Below are 22,767 nucleotides of genomic sequence, written 5' to 3' on the forward strand. Positions count from 1 at the left end.
CTTTTAAAGGCAATTTAAAATAGTGGAAGTTTTATTTACACTTACAATCAGGATATAGTCTAGTGTGATATTTAGTGTAAAGTTTATTATCGTGTGAAACCTGAGCTTTTTTTTTCCAAACATGAAGGATACCTGAAAGTATTATTTTTCTTTTTACAATATTGAAGAATGGCTATCAAATGATTTACACAGGCGAGAATTCAGTTCAAACATGACAAAAATCGAACAGGCCTGCATTCAGTGGTTGTCAGTAAAGCTATCTTTTTTTTTTTTTCTAATACAATATCCTAGATTTGTACCTGTGCTTTTCATACCAAATGATAGTTGATGTGGCATGACGTTAATACAAAATAAATATCACCTTCACACATTGGAATCTTATTATCTGCCCTGATATAGAGATAAAGTAATACAAGGTCCATGGGGTTCGTGCTTGCATGCATTAGTGACCGTAACACGTTTTCAGCTAGAATGGTATCTCAGCAGCAGATGTGTTGTATCGCATGGGATCAGCGTGGTATAAAACTCGCCCACGACATACTGCGTAGTTTGAAAACATGCAGACATTTTTGAGAGGGGGGTAGTGAAACAGTACTAGCCATTAACCTACAATGTGCTGTACACAAAAATCTCATCAGATCGTCATTTGTTACAGCTAGAGTACAGCATACTTTGTGTGTGGAGGAATGTTATGTACAGAGACTCCAACTCTCCCGTTTTCGACGGGAGATCTCCCGCCGAAAGCCCATTTTTGCAAAATCTCCCGTTCTCCCGTTTGAGATTTGATTTCTCCCGCCCTGGCTCTGTGTCTCCCGGTGGAAAGGATTTCTTAATTATTGCTAAGTTGAAAAAATAAGCCTTAGATAGCACCAGAGAATATCTAGAACCCTAGGAACTTCGCGCTTCACACACATCAACTTGGAGTCTCCCGTTTGCTAGGGGTTTCGGGCGGGAGAATCTCCAGATCAGAAGGTGCTTGGGGTTGAAGTCTCTGTATGTATGTGTTACACAAACATGAATATTCATGAAGGGGAGAGTAGACAAGTCTAACAATAAGCTCATGAGAGCACTGCTCATGTCAAGTGTACTTTTTCTTTTTCACCTCTTGTGTTTTCTAACTTTCTCACCCTGCATTATTGTACTGCATACAATACAAGGTATGTGCAAATTAAGTTATTTGTAGTACCTTGTATCGTACAGATATGATGGAATTAGTCTAAGTATTGCTGAAATGAAGTTATCCGTCTGGTTTTTGCTCCCTGACATTGCCAATTTGAGTATTTGTTTTCTTTTCATGTGAATTGGCATAAAAGTATGTCTCATTAGCACATTGCACTGAATGCTGCATCCACACATCACAAGGCATCTTGTTCCTTTGATACTGGTAAAATTGTTGGTGAGGGCAAGCACGCCGATGGACGTACATTGTAAGATCAAAAAAAGATGTCAGTAATACAGGCTGTTTTGTGTCTTTATCAGGCTGGGTTATGATGCTAGTGTCTTTCTATTTTTTTATTTTATTTTATTTTTTACAAGAAGTGTAAAGAAGTGTAAATTAAAAAATATATATATATGGGTCATTCCATGGGGTTGGGTCTTCTCTAGATTTTCATGTTGTGTAGGGAATAAAAGTCATATTCTGAAAAATTTATCAAATAATTGTCTGTGGTTTGCAGTTATTCTGGGAGAGAAATGTGTGAAGAATTATTTGATGAAAAAAAAACAAGCCTGTGTACAAATGTATTTTGTCTATGACTGTTTCACTAATGATGTCCCATGGTTTTTTGTGGTTTATGTTGTGACATAAATATATGCCATTTTCATGGCAATGTAAAACAGGAATATACAACCTTTCAGCATTATGCCTATCATAATTAAGAGAGGCAAGGTGACTTCTACAAAGACTATAAGGCATATAAACATTTGTAACAAAATAAGAACACCAGAGCATCTTCAAGCAACCTCATACCTATGTTACAAACGATGTCCATGGCAATTTTTGTTGTAACATAGGTATAGCATGGTTTTACATACACTTCCAATCATAATATGATTAGAAACTTTATTTCTATAATGAGATTTATATTTCAGGAGTATTCTTATCCAAAAATTAGCATCAAAATCCTCCAAATAAACGAGAAAATATGGAACATATCACTGTACTTCAGTGCGATGTCCGGCCTCTTCGTGTAACGTAGGTAAGGAAAGACGCGTCTCGCGATAAAAAGAAGAGCTACTAACTTCAGCAATCGTATTCATGTCACTGGCAGTCCTCCCCCAATGGCAGAAAAACTACTCACAGCCAACATACACCTACCTGGACAGCGCAAGATCTATTTTTCTGCCGTTGTCCATGTAACGTAGGTACAGGAGTTTTAATGTTTCTGATGTCAATTGGTAAGCTTTTACGCTATTTTACAAAAATAATAACATTTGTCATATTCTGTAACTCTATTAGAGGAAAAAAAATGACATCTAAACCTCTGAACTGGCCAAAAATACTGTGGACGATGATACTGTAGTCCCACATACTGAGATATTTGTTACAGGTTCATGTTCATAATTTTGATTGCCAAATTTTCCGTCCATGCCGGTCTCTGCAAAAGGAGCATATATTCCTCTCTTAGAAAACCATACAAAAGTATATCAGTGTATCTTCACTGCAAAATAAAATTGTTTTACCTCACGATTATTGTGAATTTTTGGACCCTTTTGTCATTATATATCTACCAAGGTAAACGTGCTAGAGTTAGTATTAATCACTATATACTAGTTGGAAAACGTAGATGTCCAGACTGCATCTGAACTAGAGAAATAGAGTTTGCCTTATTTTGCTGGTGATATTGAGGGAACTAGGAGCTGTGAAATTCTTTCTCTTTAACAGATTTACTTCCTTCCAAGATTTCACTGACCTGTTAGATGCTCTGATGAAGTTGTTAACATTTCACAAGGATTCACCATTTCCATTCCATGTTCACCCACTGTGAAGTCTCAAAGCTAAAATGCCAGTGTCCTATTCAGCTTGGGTGGGTAGTGGGTAGGAAAGGCTTCAATAAAATTATGAACCCCAATCAAAATTGGACTATTATTGCTCTACACTATTATTCAAAAAGAGGGCGACAATTTCGATGGGGGATGAATATAAAATAGGGCCTAGTATTATTTTGGGAGTCTATTAAGGACCATAACCGTAAACGTAACCCTGACCCTAGCCCTAACTTTAGCTAGGACACTGGGGGCAGCGACCTGCCCTTCCTACAGTGTAGCTTGCATCTGAAAACAAGTTTTTAGCATAGAGTATGACAATGATATTTTCCTATGTTTTACATGCCATATTATTATTATTAATATTTACATCATTTTAAGCATAACCCATTTTTTTTTTTCAATTTTGGTGGGAGGTACACATGGAACTCTAGCTAATGGGTATGCCAAGAGGTAGAAATGTAAGCAAAATTGTTAAAATTATTTAATTCCATTCATAAACACACAGATACATCAACAGGAATATATAGTCAACCCCGACAAAAGTTTTCTTTTGATTTTTTTATTCTATTTCTCTTTACACCTTTTGTTCAGTTTTTTGATGAATCTGCCATGGCTCCTCCTCTACCACCGCTACATGTTAAACTACATGAAAGAGTAAAAAGGACACATCCACAGCACTCCACAAACAGAGAGGAAGCCGACAAAGCAACACCCAAGAAGAGCGAATGTAACAAACTAGACAAGAAGAAAACTGCAGAGGGAAAATGGACAGAAGAAAAACAAAAATCGAGGGCTAAATGGACATTGGACAAAAGAGCAGAAATTGATTTCAAACAAAGAACATGGAGAAGACAAGAAGACTTGTCTGATTTTTCTTTATTACATGTAGTTTTCTTAGTTAGTTGACAACTAGTTGATGATGTTGTTAGTGTATATTAGGTCAAATTGTGTAAAGCTTCACTTTCTTCTTCTTCTTCTGATTAAGTCTGCCTTCTTTCATATCAGAGTTACAAAGAATTGAAGTCTGTGTAACATAGGTATTGTTCCACAGGTGTGCAGTAGATATAATTCCAAAGAACTGTTACAATAGTGTTATTTGTGGGAACATACATAAAGTCTATATGTGTAGGTTTTAACATCTCACACCACAATAAAGGAAATCAGTTGATATGTCGTAGTGTACCTATGTTACAAAGACATACTGTCCGTGTAACATAGGTAGTACACCGTGGGCGAGGTTGTTGTCTGAAAACCCCTGATTATAACAATAAAATCATGTTTTCACTTGAATACCCATACAAATCACTTGCTTCAATTGTGGTGCTTTTAAGGATATTGTCATTGTATCACTCTTGATGAAAAAGTGAAACCTTTGATTGAAATTGTTAATGGTTTGTAGAAAAAAACATGTTAATAAAAGTGGCTTGCAGTTGACATCAGAACATACAATCTTACTAATAATGATCTCATGCGCCTGTTAAATAACATGTTGATGTGCTATGGACGAAAAAAACGTGGATGTGTTCATTGTTATCATTTCAGAACACAAAATGATGAAGGATGTCAACAAATGAAGTCCGTGTAACATAGGTATTTTGCCATACCTGTTTACCCATGCTGACTGAAAGTGTGTGAAGTAATAAACAGATTTCTAGTGGAATATGTTGAAGAATGGGAGTAACAAATCAGGGGGAAAAAGGAAATTTCAATTTACCCAACTTGAATTTTCAACTTGTATGTCACAATTTCAGTCCCAACCCCATGGAATTACCCATATTTCTCCCCCGTTTGCTTGATAAGGCTTTGGGCAAGGGATCCATGGTTTAAGTCGTTACATGCAGAAAAATTGCTGCTCTATGGCATTTGTTTGTATTGTAATATAGTTCAAAATTGTAACTTTGATAAGTAAGCCTTCAGGTTAGTGCTCATTCATTATTACTTGCCCAAGAGTAAAGTTTTGGTCACCAGGGGCAAGTGGGCAAGTTGGTTTGTATTATATAAAACCTCCCTTTCTGTGCTGCTTTTAATATTGCATCATTCTTTTCTTTTGCATTTTGATTTTTCTCCTTCCATGCAGGGTGAAAAGTACGATGGAAGGAAGGCAGACGTGTGGAGTGCTGGTGTTATTCTCTACGCCCTTCTTGTTGTAAGTATATCATTTTATTTCAAGTTTTTGATTTTTTTTTCATCATTTCTGACAAAGCAACTGTATGGTGCGATATATGCAGAAAGTCCCATTGATTCTATTGATGGTCCATTACAACATGATTGGTAGATAACAAATAACTGATCCACTTCCTAAAACTTTTGCCGTAGTGCTCTGTATAGGTTTTTTTTTTCTTTTTAAACTTAAAGTCTTTGAATACTGTATGAATAAAAAAATATTCAAGGCATCAAATTTTCGCAAATTGGAGCCAACGGCCTTTTTTTGCGGCGTGAAAATTTAGGGCATGGCCACTGGAATTCTATGCATATAGTGTAGACAAGAACTTTAGCGTGCATTTTAATTTTAAAAATCTTGACTCTCGCAAGATTTGCAAAATTCAAATGTATGCAAAAATATATGTTTTATGGTAAATATTGCACTGCAGGATTTAATAGCATCCGAGCACCGGCTAGGAACTCACTTTATATTTTGTAGCATGTTAAGGCTTATTCTTTGGCAGAATCTAGAGGGATTCTGCATTATACATTTTTAAAGAGAGTGAATTTTAAGACAGCACCTTCCTCTCTTCTTCTTGTGTTTTGCGAGGGCAGCTATATTTGGATCATTGTTGGTCTGGCTTCCCTGAAGCTCTGTTGTTCAAAGTAGTATAATTGATCAATTCACATCAGACACTCATTTGTGTGTTTCATGTGAGGTGGTATTTTTTCTTGACGTCAGTCCCAAGAAGATAGATTGGAAATGAGAAAAGACAAGAAGTTTCCATGTAAGTGCAAGCTATCCTATTTAGAGTCACTAATTCAATGACACCTGCAAACGTCAGAGCTCAGTATCATAATGTTACATTTTACTATTAATCATACAGGTGGCGTTAGAAACTCATAGCAACACTAATCACATTACGGAGCCTATTGAGTTACAGGAGAGACGCCAGCTTAATGTTTTTTTTGTAGTATCTTTTTTGTACTTAATCTTTTTTTTTTTTTTTTGGTCAACAAAAAGAAATGCAGGTTTCAGGGAAAATCCTGTTTAATTTCAAAAGTGTAATCCTACACTTGTCTGTTGCAGTGAAGGTAAATGATACTCTTCCCACCACAGGGGCAGATCCAGGAATTCTGTAGGGGGGGGGGGGGGGCGCAACTAATGTTTCTGGTGCCACTTCCGGGTTTCATTTCATTTTTTTTTCTTTTTATTTCTTTTGTTTTTAACGAAAAATAAAGGGGGGCGTGCGCCGGCTGCACCCCCCTCTGGATCCGCCACTGCACCATGTATTTTTAGCCCTCAGAATACTGCAATGCTGTTTACGAGGTTGGCATCCTTTTCACAGTTAGTTCTGTAACATTATCCAGCATACTGTAAAACGATAAACATTCACGGCATGACATTTTCCTGAAGTGAAGCTGATGGCCTTTTTTATTTTACGGCATGAAACTTTGTGTTATCAAATTGCCACTAGCATTCAGTGCATTGTGTAGAGAAAAAGTTTTGTGCATATTTTACTTTCACAAATCTTGACCCTTCTCAAAATTAGAAAAAAGTTTCGTGCATGCGAGAATTTCTGGTTTTACAGTAAACTCGCTACACTGAATCAAATCTTTAAATGCGTTTCGCCACCAGGGGGCGCTGCCATTTGACGATGACAACCTGCGTAACCTGCTGGAGAAGGTAAAGAGGGGGGTGTTTCACATTCCGCACTTCGTCCCGCCTGACTGCCAGAACCTCCTGCGGGGCATGGTGGAGGTCAATGCAGACAAGCGGCTGACGGTGAGTATTGGGGTGATGTGTGTGGGCTGGCAAAACTAACCAACTCGCCTGTACACATACTATGCAAATTCCTTTCAGTACCATCAATTACAGAATAATGTAGGTCGTGCATTGGTATAAGATCATATGCTGCATTCAGTACCCTGGGGTATGAACTACAAATTTGCCATTTTGTTCATTATTTTCTTTTTAGTGCTGTACCTTGGGTTTCCCAAAAATAGGTGAAGGAAGTTTTTAAATCCTTTATGCAGGAAGATTTTGTGGTGTCTTAATGATCTTAGGATAGTGAAAAATAAAGGGAAACATATCAGGTGTTATTTTCTTCTCTCTCTAATTATGATACGTGTACAGCATATGTGTTAGCAAACAGTGTCATGATAAAATGCCCCGTGCTACAGTAATGGCATAGGCAGTGCATCCATGTGCATCAGTACCACTACAGTCTATACATTATTAGTCCACAGACGACAATACAACAGTAATAATGAGCCAAGTTTGTGGATTAAACTGATCCCTTTCTAAATTACCAAGTCCAGAATTATACAAGAGTTTTTTAGAAGAAAGGATTTTGAAAAGAAAATTATTCTAATTGGAATTACGTTAAACGCATCATAACAAGGGTGAATTGGGATCTTCATTGCCGACTGCTGAAATGTGGCCGCCATGATAGCAGTGTGTAGCTGTACATCTTAAGAACTGATGATGGTGCTTCAAATTGCGTAACCTGAGTATGATGACAGCCGGGCTTACGGAGTGTCAAATCGTTTCTTAAAATGGTATGCATCTCTATGGGTCATACTTTGTGTAAAGCTACACCTCCAGGTCAGCACCATTTTTTTTTTCTGTTAATACTTGACATGCTTTCCACTATCAGAAAGATAGAAGTGAGCTAGCATCAGAAGTGGAATGTTTAATGCTGTCACCGCAGAAATGCAATTTAAAGTGCATCATAATTTTACAATGTGTGTTATGTTTCCCAGCTGGTGAAGAGTAATATATTAGGTTATTTGTATGCATGTTTTGTGATTGCATATCTGTAATCTCTGGATGTTGAATGTGATCCATGAAACATCTTCAATTATTTTGTTGTTCTGAGTCTCTTTCCTTTCTTTGATTCTTTACAGCTGTCACAAATACAGAGGCATCCTTGGTTTGTACTGTAAGTATCATTGTACAGTGTTTTATGTCTTTGAAGTAACTGCACATTTCTATTATGTTCTGGCCCCAATGAGTAGTATTGTGTGATATAGGAGGAATGGCAGAAATCAAATTCTTAAGAACTTTGCAGATGAAAATGCATTAGGTAAGCTCTGTCATGCCTCATACACTGTACATACAGTATGTACTTAGCCATCATGGAACATAATGTTTCCATACATGTTTATCTATTCAAAAAATCTTACTTTTTTATTCCTTTTTTTCTTGTAAGAGTATGCTATCATGTAGAAATGGATGATAAGAAACCCCATGAAGTAGATCGTTTTAGACTGCAGAACCCTTAAAAACTGTAATAACGCAAAACGTTGTGTGTGTGTTTAAAATAGAACTGTTTATAGCATGTGAGGAAATGATATGTGTGGTCGTATGTTTAGATATGATTTTGTTGTCCGTTAATTCAGCCCTAGTGAAGTGCTTTCTGTTTCATTTTGATTTTGTTTTTTTATCTTTGTGTCATATGATTCCAGAGGGACGAGGAATGACAACCAACCCGAGTCAGATCTTCCCAAGAAGCATCACATTAAGGTAAGATCCTAGAGTTTGATTTAATATGCAAATTACACAAAAAACACAAAAACTCCTGGGTCAGCTTACGTACTGTGGTAGAGCTTTAGTTTTATAACTGACACCACTCTACTCCCTTGAACATTTTCACAGTAATATTTCATCAGTGAACTGAAATTCATGTTTCATGAAAAAACAACCATAATTATCTAGTATCTATTTTTTTTCAATTACTAAAATACCTCACCAAGGCATGCTCTGAAAACATACAAATTGGTATGTTTGATAAAACATGGGACCAGGGCCCCATTTCATAAAACTTGTTACCAGTGACAAGTTTTCATAGATGTGACAAGCTACTGAAATCCTTGCAACTGATTGGCTGAGAGAAAATTTGTCTTAGAAATGTGGCAGTTGTCACTGATATTGAAAGGGGCCCCAGGTTGCACAGAACAACCTGCCATAGGTACCACATACAATGTAGTATCGATGGCCTGGGGGTACTAGAAATTGTTTGATATGGCCTTCCAAATCAGTGCAGTACAAGATAGTCCTGGACTAATGATGTGGAGAGCTCACTTTAAACAACAGCTAATGAGAACAGGTTGAAAGTTCATTTTGTCACAATCTGTTGCAAATTACCTTTGCTTGATGAGACTTTTGCCTACTAGATCTGTAGGCTTCTTCAGATCGATCTCTGCGAGAGAGACTTCCCACTAGCCGACGTAGCTGGCGCACGCCGATCTGAGAAAATGGGATCGTATATTGAGGAAAGTGAGTATTGCCCCAGGTCTCGGTTGAAGGTTTTCCCTTGTTGTTTTATGGAGTGGGAAGTCTCTCGCACAGCGTTCGGTCTGAAGAAGCCTACAGATCTAGTCGGCGAAAGTCTCATCAAGCAAAGGTAATTTGTAACTGATTGTGACAAAATGAACTTTCAACCAGTTGATATTCCAATCAGATGAATCTTTTTAGCAAGCTAATGAGAGTAGTACCAGGGCCAAACTTGACCCCTTGAAGTTGATGGAACTAAATTGGGGGGGGGGGGGGGGGGGGGGAGATGAGTAACTTGTGGGGTTAGAGAAAAACTTTGCAGGGGAGAAAGGGCCAAATCTCTCCTTGCCTGACTGTATTCATGGTTTGAAGCTTACCACAGATAATATGTAGACTGAGGTATATGCTTATTTGACGACAGTCTGCAAGCTATGTGCTTATTTAACGACAGTCTTCTGCATTCACACTCCCAGTACATGTGCCATAACAGTCAGATCATAATGATTCACTTTATCCTGAGTGGTTCCCAATTGATGTGTTCTCTTATTCTTTTCTTCAATCTGTACACGCATATCTCAGTTTTATATTCGGATGTACACACTGTATGTTCTATTGTCTTGTAAACAAAAAGAAATGACTGTATTTTATGTGTAATATACATTCGATACAGAAAATTCCTAACAAATTCATTTGAATTTGAAAAAAAAAAAGGTCTAAAATCTTCTTGTCATCATCCATCCCAGATACCTCCCATCCTCGGCGACGAAGACATTGATCCCGATGTCATCGCCAGCATGGCTTCACTCGGCTGCTTCAAAGACAAACAGAAGCTCCTGAGGAATCTTCTCTCACCCCAGTAAGACTCTCCGGGGAGGCTAACTCCATTAGCGAAGACCGTGATAAATAGTGTACAGTCAAAGCAATTCTCAGTATTGCTGAAGAGCTCTGTCACAGCTGCACTGTGGGATTCCTTGGTGCCCTTGTTTGCTTCTGGTTGTCTCACGCGAGTCGCAGTTCCCATACGATCCACTGGAGTTATTTGTCTGCTTTTCTGTTGTTACCCCTTTTTTTCTTGGCTATAATTCAGCTTTAAAGAGTTGAAAGTTTCTAAGTTTTACTGATTTGCAGTCACTTGAGTCATGGTTCACTACTGCAGGGCTTCAATGTGCTAGTCACATGATGGAAAGCGAGAAATCTTCAACAAAAAATACCTCTGGAAAAGACAGAGCGTGATCTGAGTGCATGTGCAGCCAAAACTGGGGCAAGTTTGTCACCTGAGCTATTCCATCCCATAATGCATCTACAACGCTGCTCTGCGCATGGCACCTACGTAGGCATTGGTGATACCGAGAATTGCTTTGTGTTCACAGTTCGTTGATGGGGAAAAACCATCCATGTTTTATTGAGTGATTCTGTAGTGTATGCTATGGTGACATTGTGACTTTCCTATAATGGCCATGTCTTTACAAGAGCCTAATGCCTTATTGATAGTACTGTACAGTGACAAATAATATAATCATATCACACAGAGAGTGTCAGTTGAGTACAAATTATGAATGTATCCCCCCTGAGCCTGACCAAGTGATGTGCATTATTTGTTTTATAGAATGGGTGACACAATTTGAATTCGACAGTAGCCATTGTGGGAAGATTTCAAAAAGGCAGGCACCAGCTCCGAACTTTACTGAACCACACACACTAACTATTACAATATCTTTGTAATATGTAGGCAATCCAGCACTTTGAAGTCGTGGTCATTAATGTACCAGCACGTGATGAAAAGTAAAGTTGGACCTTTCGGCAAAAATACTAAAATCTGATCACGTGATAGCTTTCAGCTGATTGTTTGATTGGAATCCATCATCATTATATATTATATTAATATTTTTCTCTCTATCTTTCAGCCACAATTCAGAGAAGGTGATATACTCACTGCTATTAGACAGAAAACAGAGAAAACCCAGCTTTGAAGATGAGCTGGAATACAGGACAAGATCAGATTCTGGTGAGTTTCCAGTCCTTGTTGGTTCATGTGTCCCATGATGCAGGAACTTGTGAAGCTTTTTAACCATAAACGTGGCTGGTTGTTTGCAGCTGTAACTTTCTGTTTTGATTTCTATTATTTCATACCAGTATTTCATATGATTGAAAAAATAAATGAATGGATTTCATTTGTGTCCTAATTTTGTAATATCCTACTGTTTATTTGAAATATCAAAAACCTTCAAATACCTGTTGAATTGAAAACTTCCTTAAATTGGCAACACATTTGGCAGGAGGATTATGTTCAGTTATTTAATTTTGTATGCAAATAAGATACATACATGTCATGAGGAATGAAACATTTTCTCAAGTACATAATTATGGTTGCATAAAATTTTAACCTTGGAATTTTCTGTCTCCATCAACTTTTCTTGGTAGTAAGGATGCAAATATTTCCAAGACTTCACCATGACTGAAATGTTACCATGACGACAAGCATGTCATTCTAGCTCAGTCGTCTCCTCTGTGGCTGACATTTGAGTGTACAATGTATTGTGTCATTCCAGAAATATGAGAAATCTATATTGTATGTAAATGTCATCATTTCTATTAAACATAATATTTACCTTTTCAGACAGAAGATGTATTTAGTAGTGAAAACTGGAGAAAGAGAGAGAGGGAGAGAGAGAGGGAGAGAGAGAGAGAGAGAGAAACCAAAGCTTATGTATGTTTATACACAACAATTTGTCATTGTGAAAATGTCATCGCTATATTAAACAAGAGCTGAAGATTTTAACCTTTTGTGTTATTGAATTTAAGTTGTGCAAAAAATGAATTGTAAGGCCGACCTGCCAGGTGATAATATTTTCTACAGTGTTCTTTTCATAAAGTCTTTAAAAGCTCCTTTCTCATGACTGGCAAGGTTTAAGGACTGTAGTAACAACATAATGCATTATCATCTATATATTGAGTGGACAACATATTGTTGTCTTCTCATTTTTCTGTACAAAATGAGAGCATATTGAACGAAATGCATAGGCCAATAGATTATTTCCCCATAGGCTACCGTTGTTACTGGCTGCTCAATGATACACCATATATTGTCTCATCTGTTGCCCAAGCGCTTCGTGAGTGTGCAAACGCTTGCTACTAGTGCTCAAAATCTTGTTATAATTCACAAGCGCACAAACATCTTGCATAATTGCTTTATATGCTGTTGCGTAGGGCCTACTCCTTTTTCAGTGCTGCGTCAACTTCAAAGACGAGTAGAAATATGGTACTTTTGGGCAGTTTATGCTTTCTCTACATAATGATTAACAATCTGCTCGTGGGGAAACTTTACAAATGGTCTGCTGTCATGTGATCACGTTTATCTAGTCACTGATTGGTGTGTCATTTCCTTGATGATATGATGTACACTGTTAATCATACCTGTATTGCTGCAGCACAAAAAAAAATAACTGAATAAAAAATGATGCGGGTGCTAATGGTTGCCCATCTCTCTCGAGCAGCGGACCCGCCCAGGAAGAGAGTGGACTCCTACCACCGGAGGAGATCAGAGAGGAAGTCCTTTGATATGCCTCGAGATGGATCCATGTCACCAGCCAGGCGTGCCATGTCCCATCACAACTCAGGGTGAGCCCATCTCTCCTTAATCCGCTGAAGGCTATTCCCAAGTATACTCAGGCTGATGTCTGTGGGAAATGCCTGTTGTAGCAAAATCAGCCTGTCCTCAGGGGGTTAAAAGCATTATTTAACATTTGCAGATGAAACAAAAACCCAGCTTTAGTGCTTCAAAGTACACATAGTTTTAACCCTAAAAAGGCCGGGGGGGGGGGGGGGGGGGGGGGGTTGAATCACCCCCCCCTCGACATTTTTCGAGACTTCTCCACCACGCGAAATTTTTTGACCGCGCCGTTCGCTGACTTTTTACTTTCAAGTCTCGCGCATCTTTTGACACCATTTTCGCAAAAATCATGCATACCGTTACGACACTGCATAACGTTTTATACATGCCTGTCAGATCGAAAATGGCTCAAAAACGTTATTTTGTGTATAAAGTCTATGCAAATGGAGTTTTCTCTTCATATTCATAAAGATCTGATTATTTTCACTTTTATAGGCTGAAACTAATTAATTTTAGCATGATTATGCTTGATATAGGTTCTGTCATAAATTTTGCAGAAAAAAATGATAAAACGAAAGGTCGAAAAAACAGAGAAATACATAAGAAATTCATAAAACAATAAAATACATAAGAAATTGATTTTGATACCAAATTTGTTCTTCAAGTACATTGTTAGGAATGCTACAAAGAATGTTTTCACCAAAAATTAGGATTCTAGGAGCTTTAATTTCTGATTTAGAGCAAAATGTATGATTTTATGCATATATTAGCATAATCAATTATTTTGACGAAAATTTCCATTTCTTTTTGTATAACTTGGTAGATTACGCCACAGGCAATGCGCGTGCCAAATTTCATGGCAATTGCGCGATCGACGGCCGAGATCTGGGGGGGGGGGGGTATAAAATTGTTTCTAGAATAAACCGTCTACAGTTATGGTTTATGGAGAAAAATAGTGATATCTCCTTATATTTCAGGCTTTATTACAAAATTTTTATATGGAAGGATGTTTTGTGAAACAAATGACCTACACATACATATATGCATCAAATGTCGCTGCTACCAGTGGTGAACCTGTTTAAGACTAGTCCCGAGTAAACTCGGGCAGGTGTCTATGTGAATTGCGTGTTGTAGGAAAATCAGTTCATCCTCAACTGGTAAAAGGAGATTAGATCTCCAATTTGTATCTCTCCTATCTTTTTTTATTTATTGTATACAGCACATTTCACCCCTAGCAAAATAGTTTGTGTGAATTGGAATTTATAGACAATTTGCAAGTGGTCAATTGATGATGAAGGAGAAATATCTGTTATCATGTGTCATGAAGCAAAGTTAGCAAATTTCTGCCTTTGGGTTGATTTACTTTACATTTGGGACACAAATTTTTGCCGATGAATGTCTTCTAGCACCATCACGAGAGATGAGCTTTGAACTACATGTACACTAGTGTTGCTGCCACGTTCAAATGTTACTCCAGCCTGTTCTCTTGTGATTAATCCTTTAGAGTAATGTCAATAAGAATGATGAATTCAGTGAGAGGCCTTATGACATGATACCATGGAAAATTAAGGGAACAGCCATGCGGAGAAAACAGCAGAACATATTTCCGGGTTTCAAATCTATATGGTGCTACCATGAAGATTTTATAACTACAGTGTGTACTTCAAAACAATGATTTTTACTTCAACACCATAAACTTTGTGGAAATGGGGTCAAAGACCAGTTTGATGGGATCTAATGCACCCCTCTGTGCCCCACCCTGCAGGTCTAGGAGTGTCACCAGCAGCCCCCTGGCATCACCCACCCACAGCCCGCGGCAGGTGTGTCGGCAGCACTCCGGTAGCAGTCTGGTCTCCACAGGCTCCGGTGGTGGTAGTACACCCCCTGCCAGCCCCACCGCCACCTCCTCCCAGCAGCAGCAGCAGTCCACGCCCTGGAGGGCGCGCCTCAACAGCCTCAAGAACTCCATCCTCGGCTCGCCCCGCTTCCACCGGCGCAAGATGCAACCGGCCGAACCGGACGAACTCTCCCTCACGCCAGACAACTCACCAGAGTGAGTGCGCCATCCGTCAGCTTACCGTACAATCAGAAATTGTCGCATGCATAAAATTTATGTGAATTTTGCGAGAAGCCAAGATTTGCCAGTGTAAAATGCATACTTATGTGAAAGTGTTTGTCATCGGGTCTTGTTCTTTATTCTGTAATGCTACACCATCAAAAGGACGGATGCAAGCGTCTGTCTCATTCCCAGCTTTCTGTCGTTGTAGTTTTGAGAGGGACACTTGAACTTTGACATCATAATATGTGACCCTGCATTACAAAACCAACAAAAAGTCGCCAGACATGAATTCTTAATTAAGAGCAGATTCTGAAAGAGAAGACTTTAAGCTTTAAAATGATGTATAACTCAATTCAAATGGGCTCTCCTAGCCTATGTAAATCCTCACACAAGATCAGTGCATGCGATTTTTGTTTGTTTTGTGATGCACGGTCACATATTGTCGAAAAGATGAACAAGATGTCACGGGAGCATCTCTGCCCCATTCAGTGAAGAGACAGTCCATCCAATGCCCCTGTCCCTGAGACTCCTTGCATCTTTCATTGTACTCTGCATGAATTATGTTTTTATGTTTATATAGCTACATATCTACCCTCCCCCCCCCCCCCCCCCCCCCCGATCAATATAAGATGATGATTACATACCTGCCAACTGTTCAATTTCAATCTGAATATTCAGATTTTTCACTGAACGAAAATGCTTTAATTTCATTGTGTTCTGATTTTTGGAAATATCTGTTAATAGTACAGTATATGAAATTTATGAAAGTTCAGATTTTTGAATAATTTTTCTTTATTTGTTCAGATTTATTAAGTCTCAGAGTTGGCAGGTATGTGATAATGATGAAATTCCACATACATTGTACATGCAGAGCTGGATGGATAACCAAACAGCAATTATTTGAATGCTATTGTGTCATTCTTCCTTTTTTTTTGCATGAATGGTTTGGAGATCACGATCATAACAATCCCACTCAAGACCAGTTTCATATCATGCTCTAACTCTGCTGGGATAGCCGTCATCAATTTATTCAATACAATTTTATTATCCTTTCAATAGTTATTAGAAGAGAGTACAAACGATTTTAAGAAATGAAAAGGGGCCTCTAATACATACCTGATCATTCTTGTACTCTCCCCCAAAAAGGGGTTGTAGAAAAACTGCTGAAAACACACTTTCCCATTCGTGTTATGATCCCAAACTAAATAATATTGTGGAAGAAAGATAGCTCTTTCAGAAAATATGAAAAACTTAAGATTGACTGTGTTGACCCATTTCACCTGTTAAGACTCCTTACGTAAAATCAAGGAGTGCGACTTTTTGTTTGTTTTGTGGTGCACGGTCACATATAGAATCTTTGCCTGTATGTCACCACCCCTACTCAAAGCATTTTTCCCTCTCAAGATAATGTTTAAGATCCCAATCTTGAGTGCTCAAGCTTTGTTTTCTACAATTCATTATGAGGATCAAATATTAATTCAGACCAGTTGCACAGAAGATGATAAATGTGACCCGCTACAACAAAAGGATCCTAAAGTCGCTGACGGGTGAGCTGAGAAAATCGAGTTTGAAGTCAGATCACCAAAATCTGTCTAAACGTTTGGATTTCTGTTTTTAACATAATTTTGTAGTCTAATGTATCTTCTACCATCTTCCGAAATTTCGAAGCTAAATGATCAAAGGAAAGGCCTGAAAATAGCATTTTTCTGGGCCATGATTGGCTTGCCCGTCAGCGACTTTAGGATCCTTTTGTTGTAGCGGGTCACAAATATCTGAACCAAACTTTGAGATAAGAAATGTCCATCGCTAAAATAATAAGTGTGAAAAAGCCATAGGCCTGACACATTTGGTTAGGTGAATGATTGTAATCTATTTTGATTTGCATCTGCTGCAGAATGTCCAAGAAGTCATGGTTCAGCAGCTTCATGGCATCGGACAGGGTGGACGAGGAGTTATCGATAGCCGTCAGGGACAAGTCGCTGGGATCCATCAAGGCGGAGCTGGTTCAAGCTTTCCTTACGGTAGGACTGGATCTTTTATTCTGCCCTTAATTTAAGGGGAGACTTTCAATCTTGAATATGGGCACCACTTTTATTTATCCTGGAGGGGTAAAGTGGTTCATGTTCAACCCACATTCTCATTCCTGACAAAGTTCAGAAAACTTACATGAAAAAATTATAGTCACTCACATCTTAAAGCAAGAAAGTATTTTTATCTCTCTCTTAGGATATTTCAATAGTGGTCAGACAGAGATGAATGGGAAGGGCTTCAAAAATTTCTGGTTTGATAAGTATAAACATTTTGAATGCCAATTTTCATGTACTCTTTGTTAGTAAAAGGAGGATGAGATACATTGTACATTGTAGCTTGACTCATGCTTACCCTACTCAGCCTGGGTTTGGGGCTATGCTACAGTATTGGGGGGGGGGGGGGGGCTTCATAACAGTATGCACCAACGCCACAAATTTTGTCTCAAAAGTTGCATGAGACTTGAGAAAAAAAAAGGTTTAAAAACCTGACGAGGACTTCTCGCACTACAGAATTATCGTGCGAAATGTAGCAGGGGGCAGATTTGCCTCTCGCCCTTTTGGGGTTAATGAAATACCAAGGCAAGTCGGAAAGTGGAAACAAAAGAGAAAGTTTATTCCTAAAGACAGTGGTATGACATATTTGGTAAGATTAAGTATAACAAGAACTTAATTTTAGCGTACTTTTCCCATTCTCCTCTCACCTCCCTAGATACCAGACATGAGCCATAGCGTCCAGTCGACCACCTCGTTCAGGGCGGAGTTCAAACGGGCGGGGTCGGGTGCGGTCTTTGCCAAGCCAATCAAGTTCCAGGTGGAGATTCTGATGCCGGACGGAGGGGCGGATACCTCCAAGGAGAACTGCGTCCACATCCTCCACTTTCTCCTGCTTTCAGGTGAGAATGCATCACTTCTTGTCTCCATGGCAACAGTATCTTCTAGAAGGTCTTTTTCATCAGTATTCAGTAATCCATGCAAGCCTGACTGAGTCGTTGAGTAGCAAACCCACTCAGATGTCATTATGTGCCTCAGTCTAACAATAAAGGTCATGGTAACACAATAGAGGGAATAAGGTAATCTGTGTTCATAAGTTATATAATTTGCAGACTTCTGTTCTTAATGGCAAAGAAAGCACTGCAGCAAGCACAACATGGTAATGCTGTGTTTACATCGTGTTTTGAGCAGCCACAGCAATCACTTTTCAGGCCAACCATGGACAAAACTGGTTGGACGTGAAACAACGTGTTGAGATGGGAAAGGCAAACGTGACAGGCCATGATTGCCGTGGATGCCATGTCAGATTTTTAAACAGTCAAAAAAATTTGCCACGGCAGTCCCGGTGCTAATGATAAAACTTGTATGCCATACTAGAATGGGAGATGAACGTAACAAAACATGACGACACGTACATTATACAAAGCCATTACAAGACGGGTTGCAGGCAGTTCGTAGCGGGACGCAGCGGAAAATATTGATAGTCTAGCCTGACCAGACGCCGTGAAAACAAGTCTAACCTGACCAGATGCCGTGAAAACAGCTTCTGATAGCTACAGGTGTATATGTTTTCCGGGGCGAGGACTGAAATGAACAAGACTAGAATACAAGAGGGGAAAACAGGAGAATGTCTCATCTACCCATGGCTCACTACGTTTTGGGCAAATATGGCTGCCGTGACCGCCGGGAATATGGTGTAAACACAGCATTAGGGTTAAACAAACTTGGCTCTGCCTCACATGCATGCACCTGTTTTCATGTAATTTTGTGACAGGAAGTCTTCTGATGCCCATAATGATGGACATTGATTACTGTATATGCCATATATGTAGCGAGTCTAAATTTTTGTGAATCGGGACTTCCCGACGATTTCGCGAGTGGTTGAATTCGCGATTGTGGAGTACTGTACCAAAGAGAGACATGAATACATGTGCGTCACATTCATATCGGGATCAGAGTCATTATTCTCGTGTGTCTTTTCGCGAATAACACCGGACTCGCAAAATTCGTGAAAATAAAAACCTTGCGAAATATACGGCATATACAGTAAACAAGTATAACCTTGTCTGCTCGTAGTTCCCTGTAGAGACTCTAACAGTATTTTTCAAGCATTTTTTTAATGATGTTAAGGTTCTAGGTTTGGCAACGGTGATGCCAACAAGCTTGCTTGTGAATACATATTCCAAGTTGCAACAGTACTGCACGCTTCTTGCCGATGTCATTTTTTTAATAATTCTTCTCTCTCTTTGGCTTGAATGTTTTGAGCCAAGTCATTTCCGTTATTCGGTCAAATATTAGGTATTAATTGTTGCAACGATAATGTCTGGGCTTTATCCAGGTCCTGTGAGGAGATTCCGAAGATTGGTGGAGCTCATCCAGTCACGTCTATCATCGTCGCGTGTCAACTCCACTGAGTCCCTCCCAGGGCCGATCCGCTCCTCCTCGACGGGCAGCTCGTCGTCAACGAGCGTGGGACTACGCCGTGTCACCGCGGCCGGTGAACCCCTCCTTCAGCGAGGACGACGGGGATGAGGTCTTCGCGGACGGCCCGCTCCGTGTCGCGGGGAGGGGCCTGATGGCGGATGCTAAGGATCGTGCCTGTAGCCAAGTGTCAAAATAACATCTGCTGATGATGACAATGATGATGAGAGCATCCCGTTGCCATGCCAAACCACTTTTCTCTCATGGTCTCTGTCTGTTTGTTTGTTTGTCCTCAACCTCATGCAATTTTCATACATGTAAGATGAAATTTTTACCAGTACACATGTATATAATTATGTATGATCAGTCCCTCGAGATAGATTTTTGTAGGCAGTGTCCCCGGATCTATCGCCATACTGTCCTAGTTTTTTTCTTGAATTTCTGAAAGCTGCTGATAAAAAAAAACTTCTATATTCACATATTGTCCCTTGTGATATGTAGCTGTAGCAGAAGCTTCAACAGTTGGTAGGAAGAAAGAAAAAAGGAAGAAAACAAAACAAACCAAAAAAGAAGGACTGTATGATGTTGCTTGCCCACGAGTCTTTAGCAGAGAATGCCATCAAATCTGTTTGCAATAGCTTATCACATAAACTGCTGTGATCTTTTTGTCATTGCTGTCGATGTTCTTGTTAATGCTGTTTCATAGTATAGTCCTTGGCAGAAAGCTGGTATAAAGCCTCAGACGAGAGCATGTGGCTTTTTCTCTTGAACGTGCAGATCCGCATTGCTTGGATTCGCTGCGCAAAAAATGGCCGCTGCGATTTTCGCTCACGCTGTGGCCTGAGAGAGATGAGTAGCAGTATTTGCAATAATGTGTGCATTTTTTGTGTGTACTTAAAACAGCACATTATGTAATTTGTACAGTGTACCTTTCCTGAATATTTTATTTGCCTGATACACATCCATTCCCACCACTCCATGATTCCACCACCCATTTGAAGCCTTTGTAGGAGGTCCCTCAGGTTAGCTTGTTGTTTTAAACATGAAATTATCAAAGAGTGAAGCACAGTCAAGAAAAATTTGTCGCTATTAATCAGTTCCCCAGGCAGCGATGTAGGATTTACTGCATACAACTAAAAATAGCACTCTAAAGTGATGGAATGATGTTCGAACCTTATGTGCAATCGTTTTGCATGGCAGAAAATGTTTGATACACATTTCACAGCACCTCTTCAGCAGCATGTAAGAAAAAGAAACTTTCCCCACATTGTGCAAAGACCACTTCCAGGACTGAAGTACACAAAATGAGGCATTTAACTGATGGAGAGGAAAGATTGAGGAGAAAAGACAGTCTTATCCCTTTCTGTGCCAAAGACTTTGGACAGTGTGTACAATGCTATGGGTTTTCCTGTGCCAATTAGCACACAAAACACACAAAGGGTTAATTGTTTTTTTTTTCATCATATAAAAGCGATTCAATACTAGAGTCCAATGTCCTGCATTTCTTATAGTTTTGTTTTGCATATGGCTGGCCCATGCAACTTTAGAATATAGTCCATGAATTTGTGCCTTGTGTTTATGGTATGACCAACTACTTAATAGAGCAAATTTGAACCTTATATTTCAGTGTATATTTTGTTCATTTTAGCCGTGCAGCTTCATGTCTTTCCCAATTATTTAAACATGAAAATTTGGGCAGATCCTTGAGGATGGATTTTGGGTACTACACAGCTTTAAACTTGAAGTCTTTCTCCTCCATCTAGAAATGATGGTAATGTGATTCCACAAGGAATCGCTGTATCTATGCCCATCTCCGGTTATATCAATCTCGTTGTAGCAGTGTCTAGTGTGTTCCTGAAATGACCAAAACGGAGCTTTCAGTTCCTGGAAATTTGTACCTCACTACAAATGTATCTAGCTCGATCAGCCATAGCTGATGACGTTGGGGTTAATGCCCATCTTCATCAGCAATAGGTAATCATTTTAACAGGGCATTGAACTGTTGTTTCTTGTTCTCCTGACCAAAACAAGTGCATTTTAAATAGAACTATCTGATGTGTTTTGTGAGTTCTTATCAGTTTACATGTAGATGAAATTTGATGTTAAAGAAGAATGCATCTATTCGTTCACACCCTGAAAATGCCACAGATACCAGTCAAAGTGTAGAGTAAGGAGAATCTTTGGACCAATGCTCATCTAAAGGAAAAAGAAGTCAACTTGGGTGACCTCATTTAAGTGGACCGAGAGCCCTTCAGCATATACAGACTCGGCACTGAAGTTCACAAGTTAGGAAGAAAAATGAGCATTTAATTACCATCCACCTTTTTAATTTTTTTATTATTAAATCACATTTTTATTAAATCCTCACATCAAACTAAACCTCAAACCCTATCACAACCATAACCCCAACCCTAAGTCCTTGAAGAAACTGAGACGGAGTAATTGTGGCAGTATTTGTGACTTGTATCACCAGTGCAGGTACATGTAGTGCCCTGTTGAGATGCTATGTACCTTTAAATGAGACATCCTACTCACGTGCTAAGAGTACTGAGGTGAATTGTGTTTGTTTTTGTTATTGTTCTACTTATGACTGTGCAATCTACCTTCTTTTCCTCATATCATGGTGTCTATATTTACAGAGACTCCAACTCTCCCGCCGAAAGCCCATTTTTGCAAAATCTCCCGTTCTCCCGCTTGAGATTTAATTTCTCCCGCTTTAAATGATTTCTTACTTATTGCCATCGTATGTTGAAAAATAAGCCTCAGATAGCATGAGAACATCTAGAACCCTAGATCTTCCAGGGCCCCAGGACCCTGGCCAAAGAACTTCGCGCACATCAAGTTGGAGTCTCCCATTTGCTAGGGGTTTCAAGCGGGAGAATCTCCAGATCAGAAGGTGCTTGGGGTTGGAGTCGTTGTATTTAGTTTCATGCAATGAAGCCCACCATTGTTCAAACAACTTTCCTTCATTTTCTATTCATACCATTGAATTCAAGCTTGGTGATCTGAGATTCACCATTGATGCTTTTCTAGGAGACAATGCAGTAGGGTTCTGCAACCACTGGGAAGAAAATATATGAACTCTTTTGTTTTGTTTTGTTTTGTTTTTTTATTCATGCATGCATATTAAAGATAACATAATTTGAACTTTTGTCTAAGGGGAATAAAAAGAGTTCCTTAAAATTAATGACAGCACACTAGTAGTGAAATCTAATTTCACGACTTAATAAAAACATGGGATAAAGCA

At 39.1% G+C, this 22,767-nt stretch overlaps 1 protein-coding gene across 1 annotated transcript in view; it reads left to right on the forward strand.

Moving 5' to 3' along the window:
• The window catches only part of LOC139737734 (serine/threonine-protein kinase BRSK2-like), a gene marked incomplete at its 5' end in the record, with an annotated part of 32,543 nt that extends 12,824 nt beyond the window's left edge, over window positions 1-19,719 (forward strand). The window contains 12 exon segments of the mRNA XM_071648411.1: window positions 5,066-5,134; window positions 6,770-6,916; window positions 8,041-8,075; window positions 8,602-8,659; window positions 10,153-10,265; window positions 11,314-11,414; window positions 12,904-13,027; window positions 14,785-15,072; window positions 16,973-17,099; window positions 17,818-18,001; window positions 19,438-19,583; window positions 19,585-19,719. Coding sequence (XP_071504512.1) covers window positions 5,066-5,134; window positions 6,770-6,916; window positions 8,041-8,075; window positions 8,602-8,659; window positions 10,153-10,265; window positions 11,314-11,414; window positions 12,904-13,027; window positions 14,785-15,072; window positions 16,973-17,099; window positions 17,818-18,001; window positions 19,438-19,583; window positions 19,585-19,719 — 1,527 coding nt within the window.
• Window positions 19,720-22,767: the final 3,048 nt, after the last annotated feature.

Source organism: Diadema antillarum, unplaced genomic scaffold, assembly GCF_040938485.1.
Source record: "Diadema antillarum isolate AM-2024a unplaced genomic scaffold, OU_Dant_1.0 seq00000702_RagTag, whole genome shotgun sequence".
In the NCBI taxonomy this organism is placed as follows: domain Eukaryota; kingdom Metazoa; phylum Echinodermata; class Echinoidea; order Diadematoida; family Diadematidae; genus Diadema; species Diadema antillarum.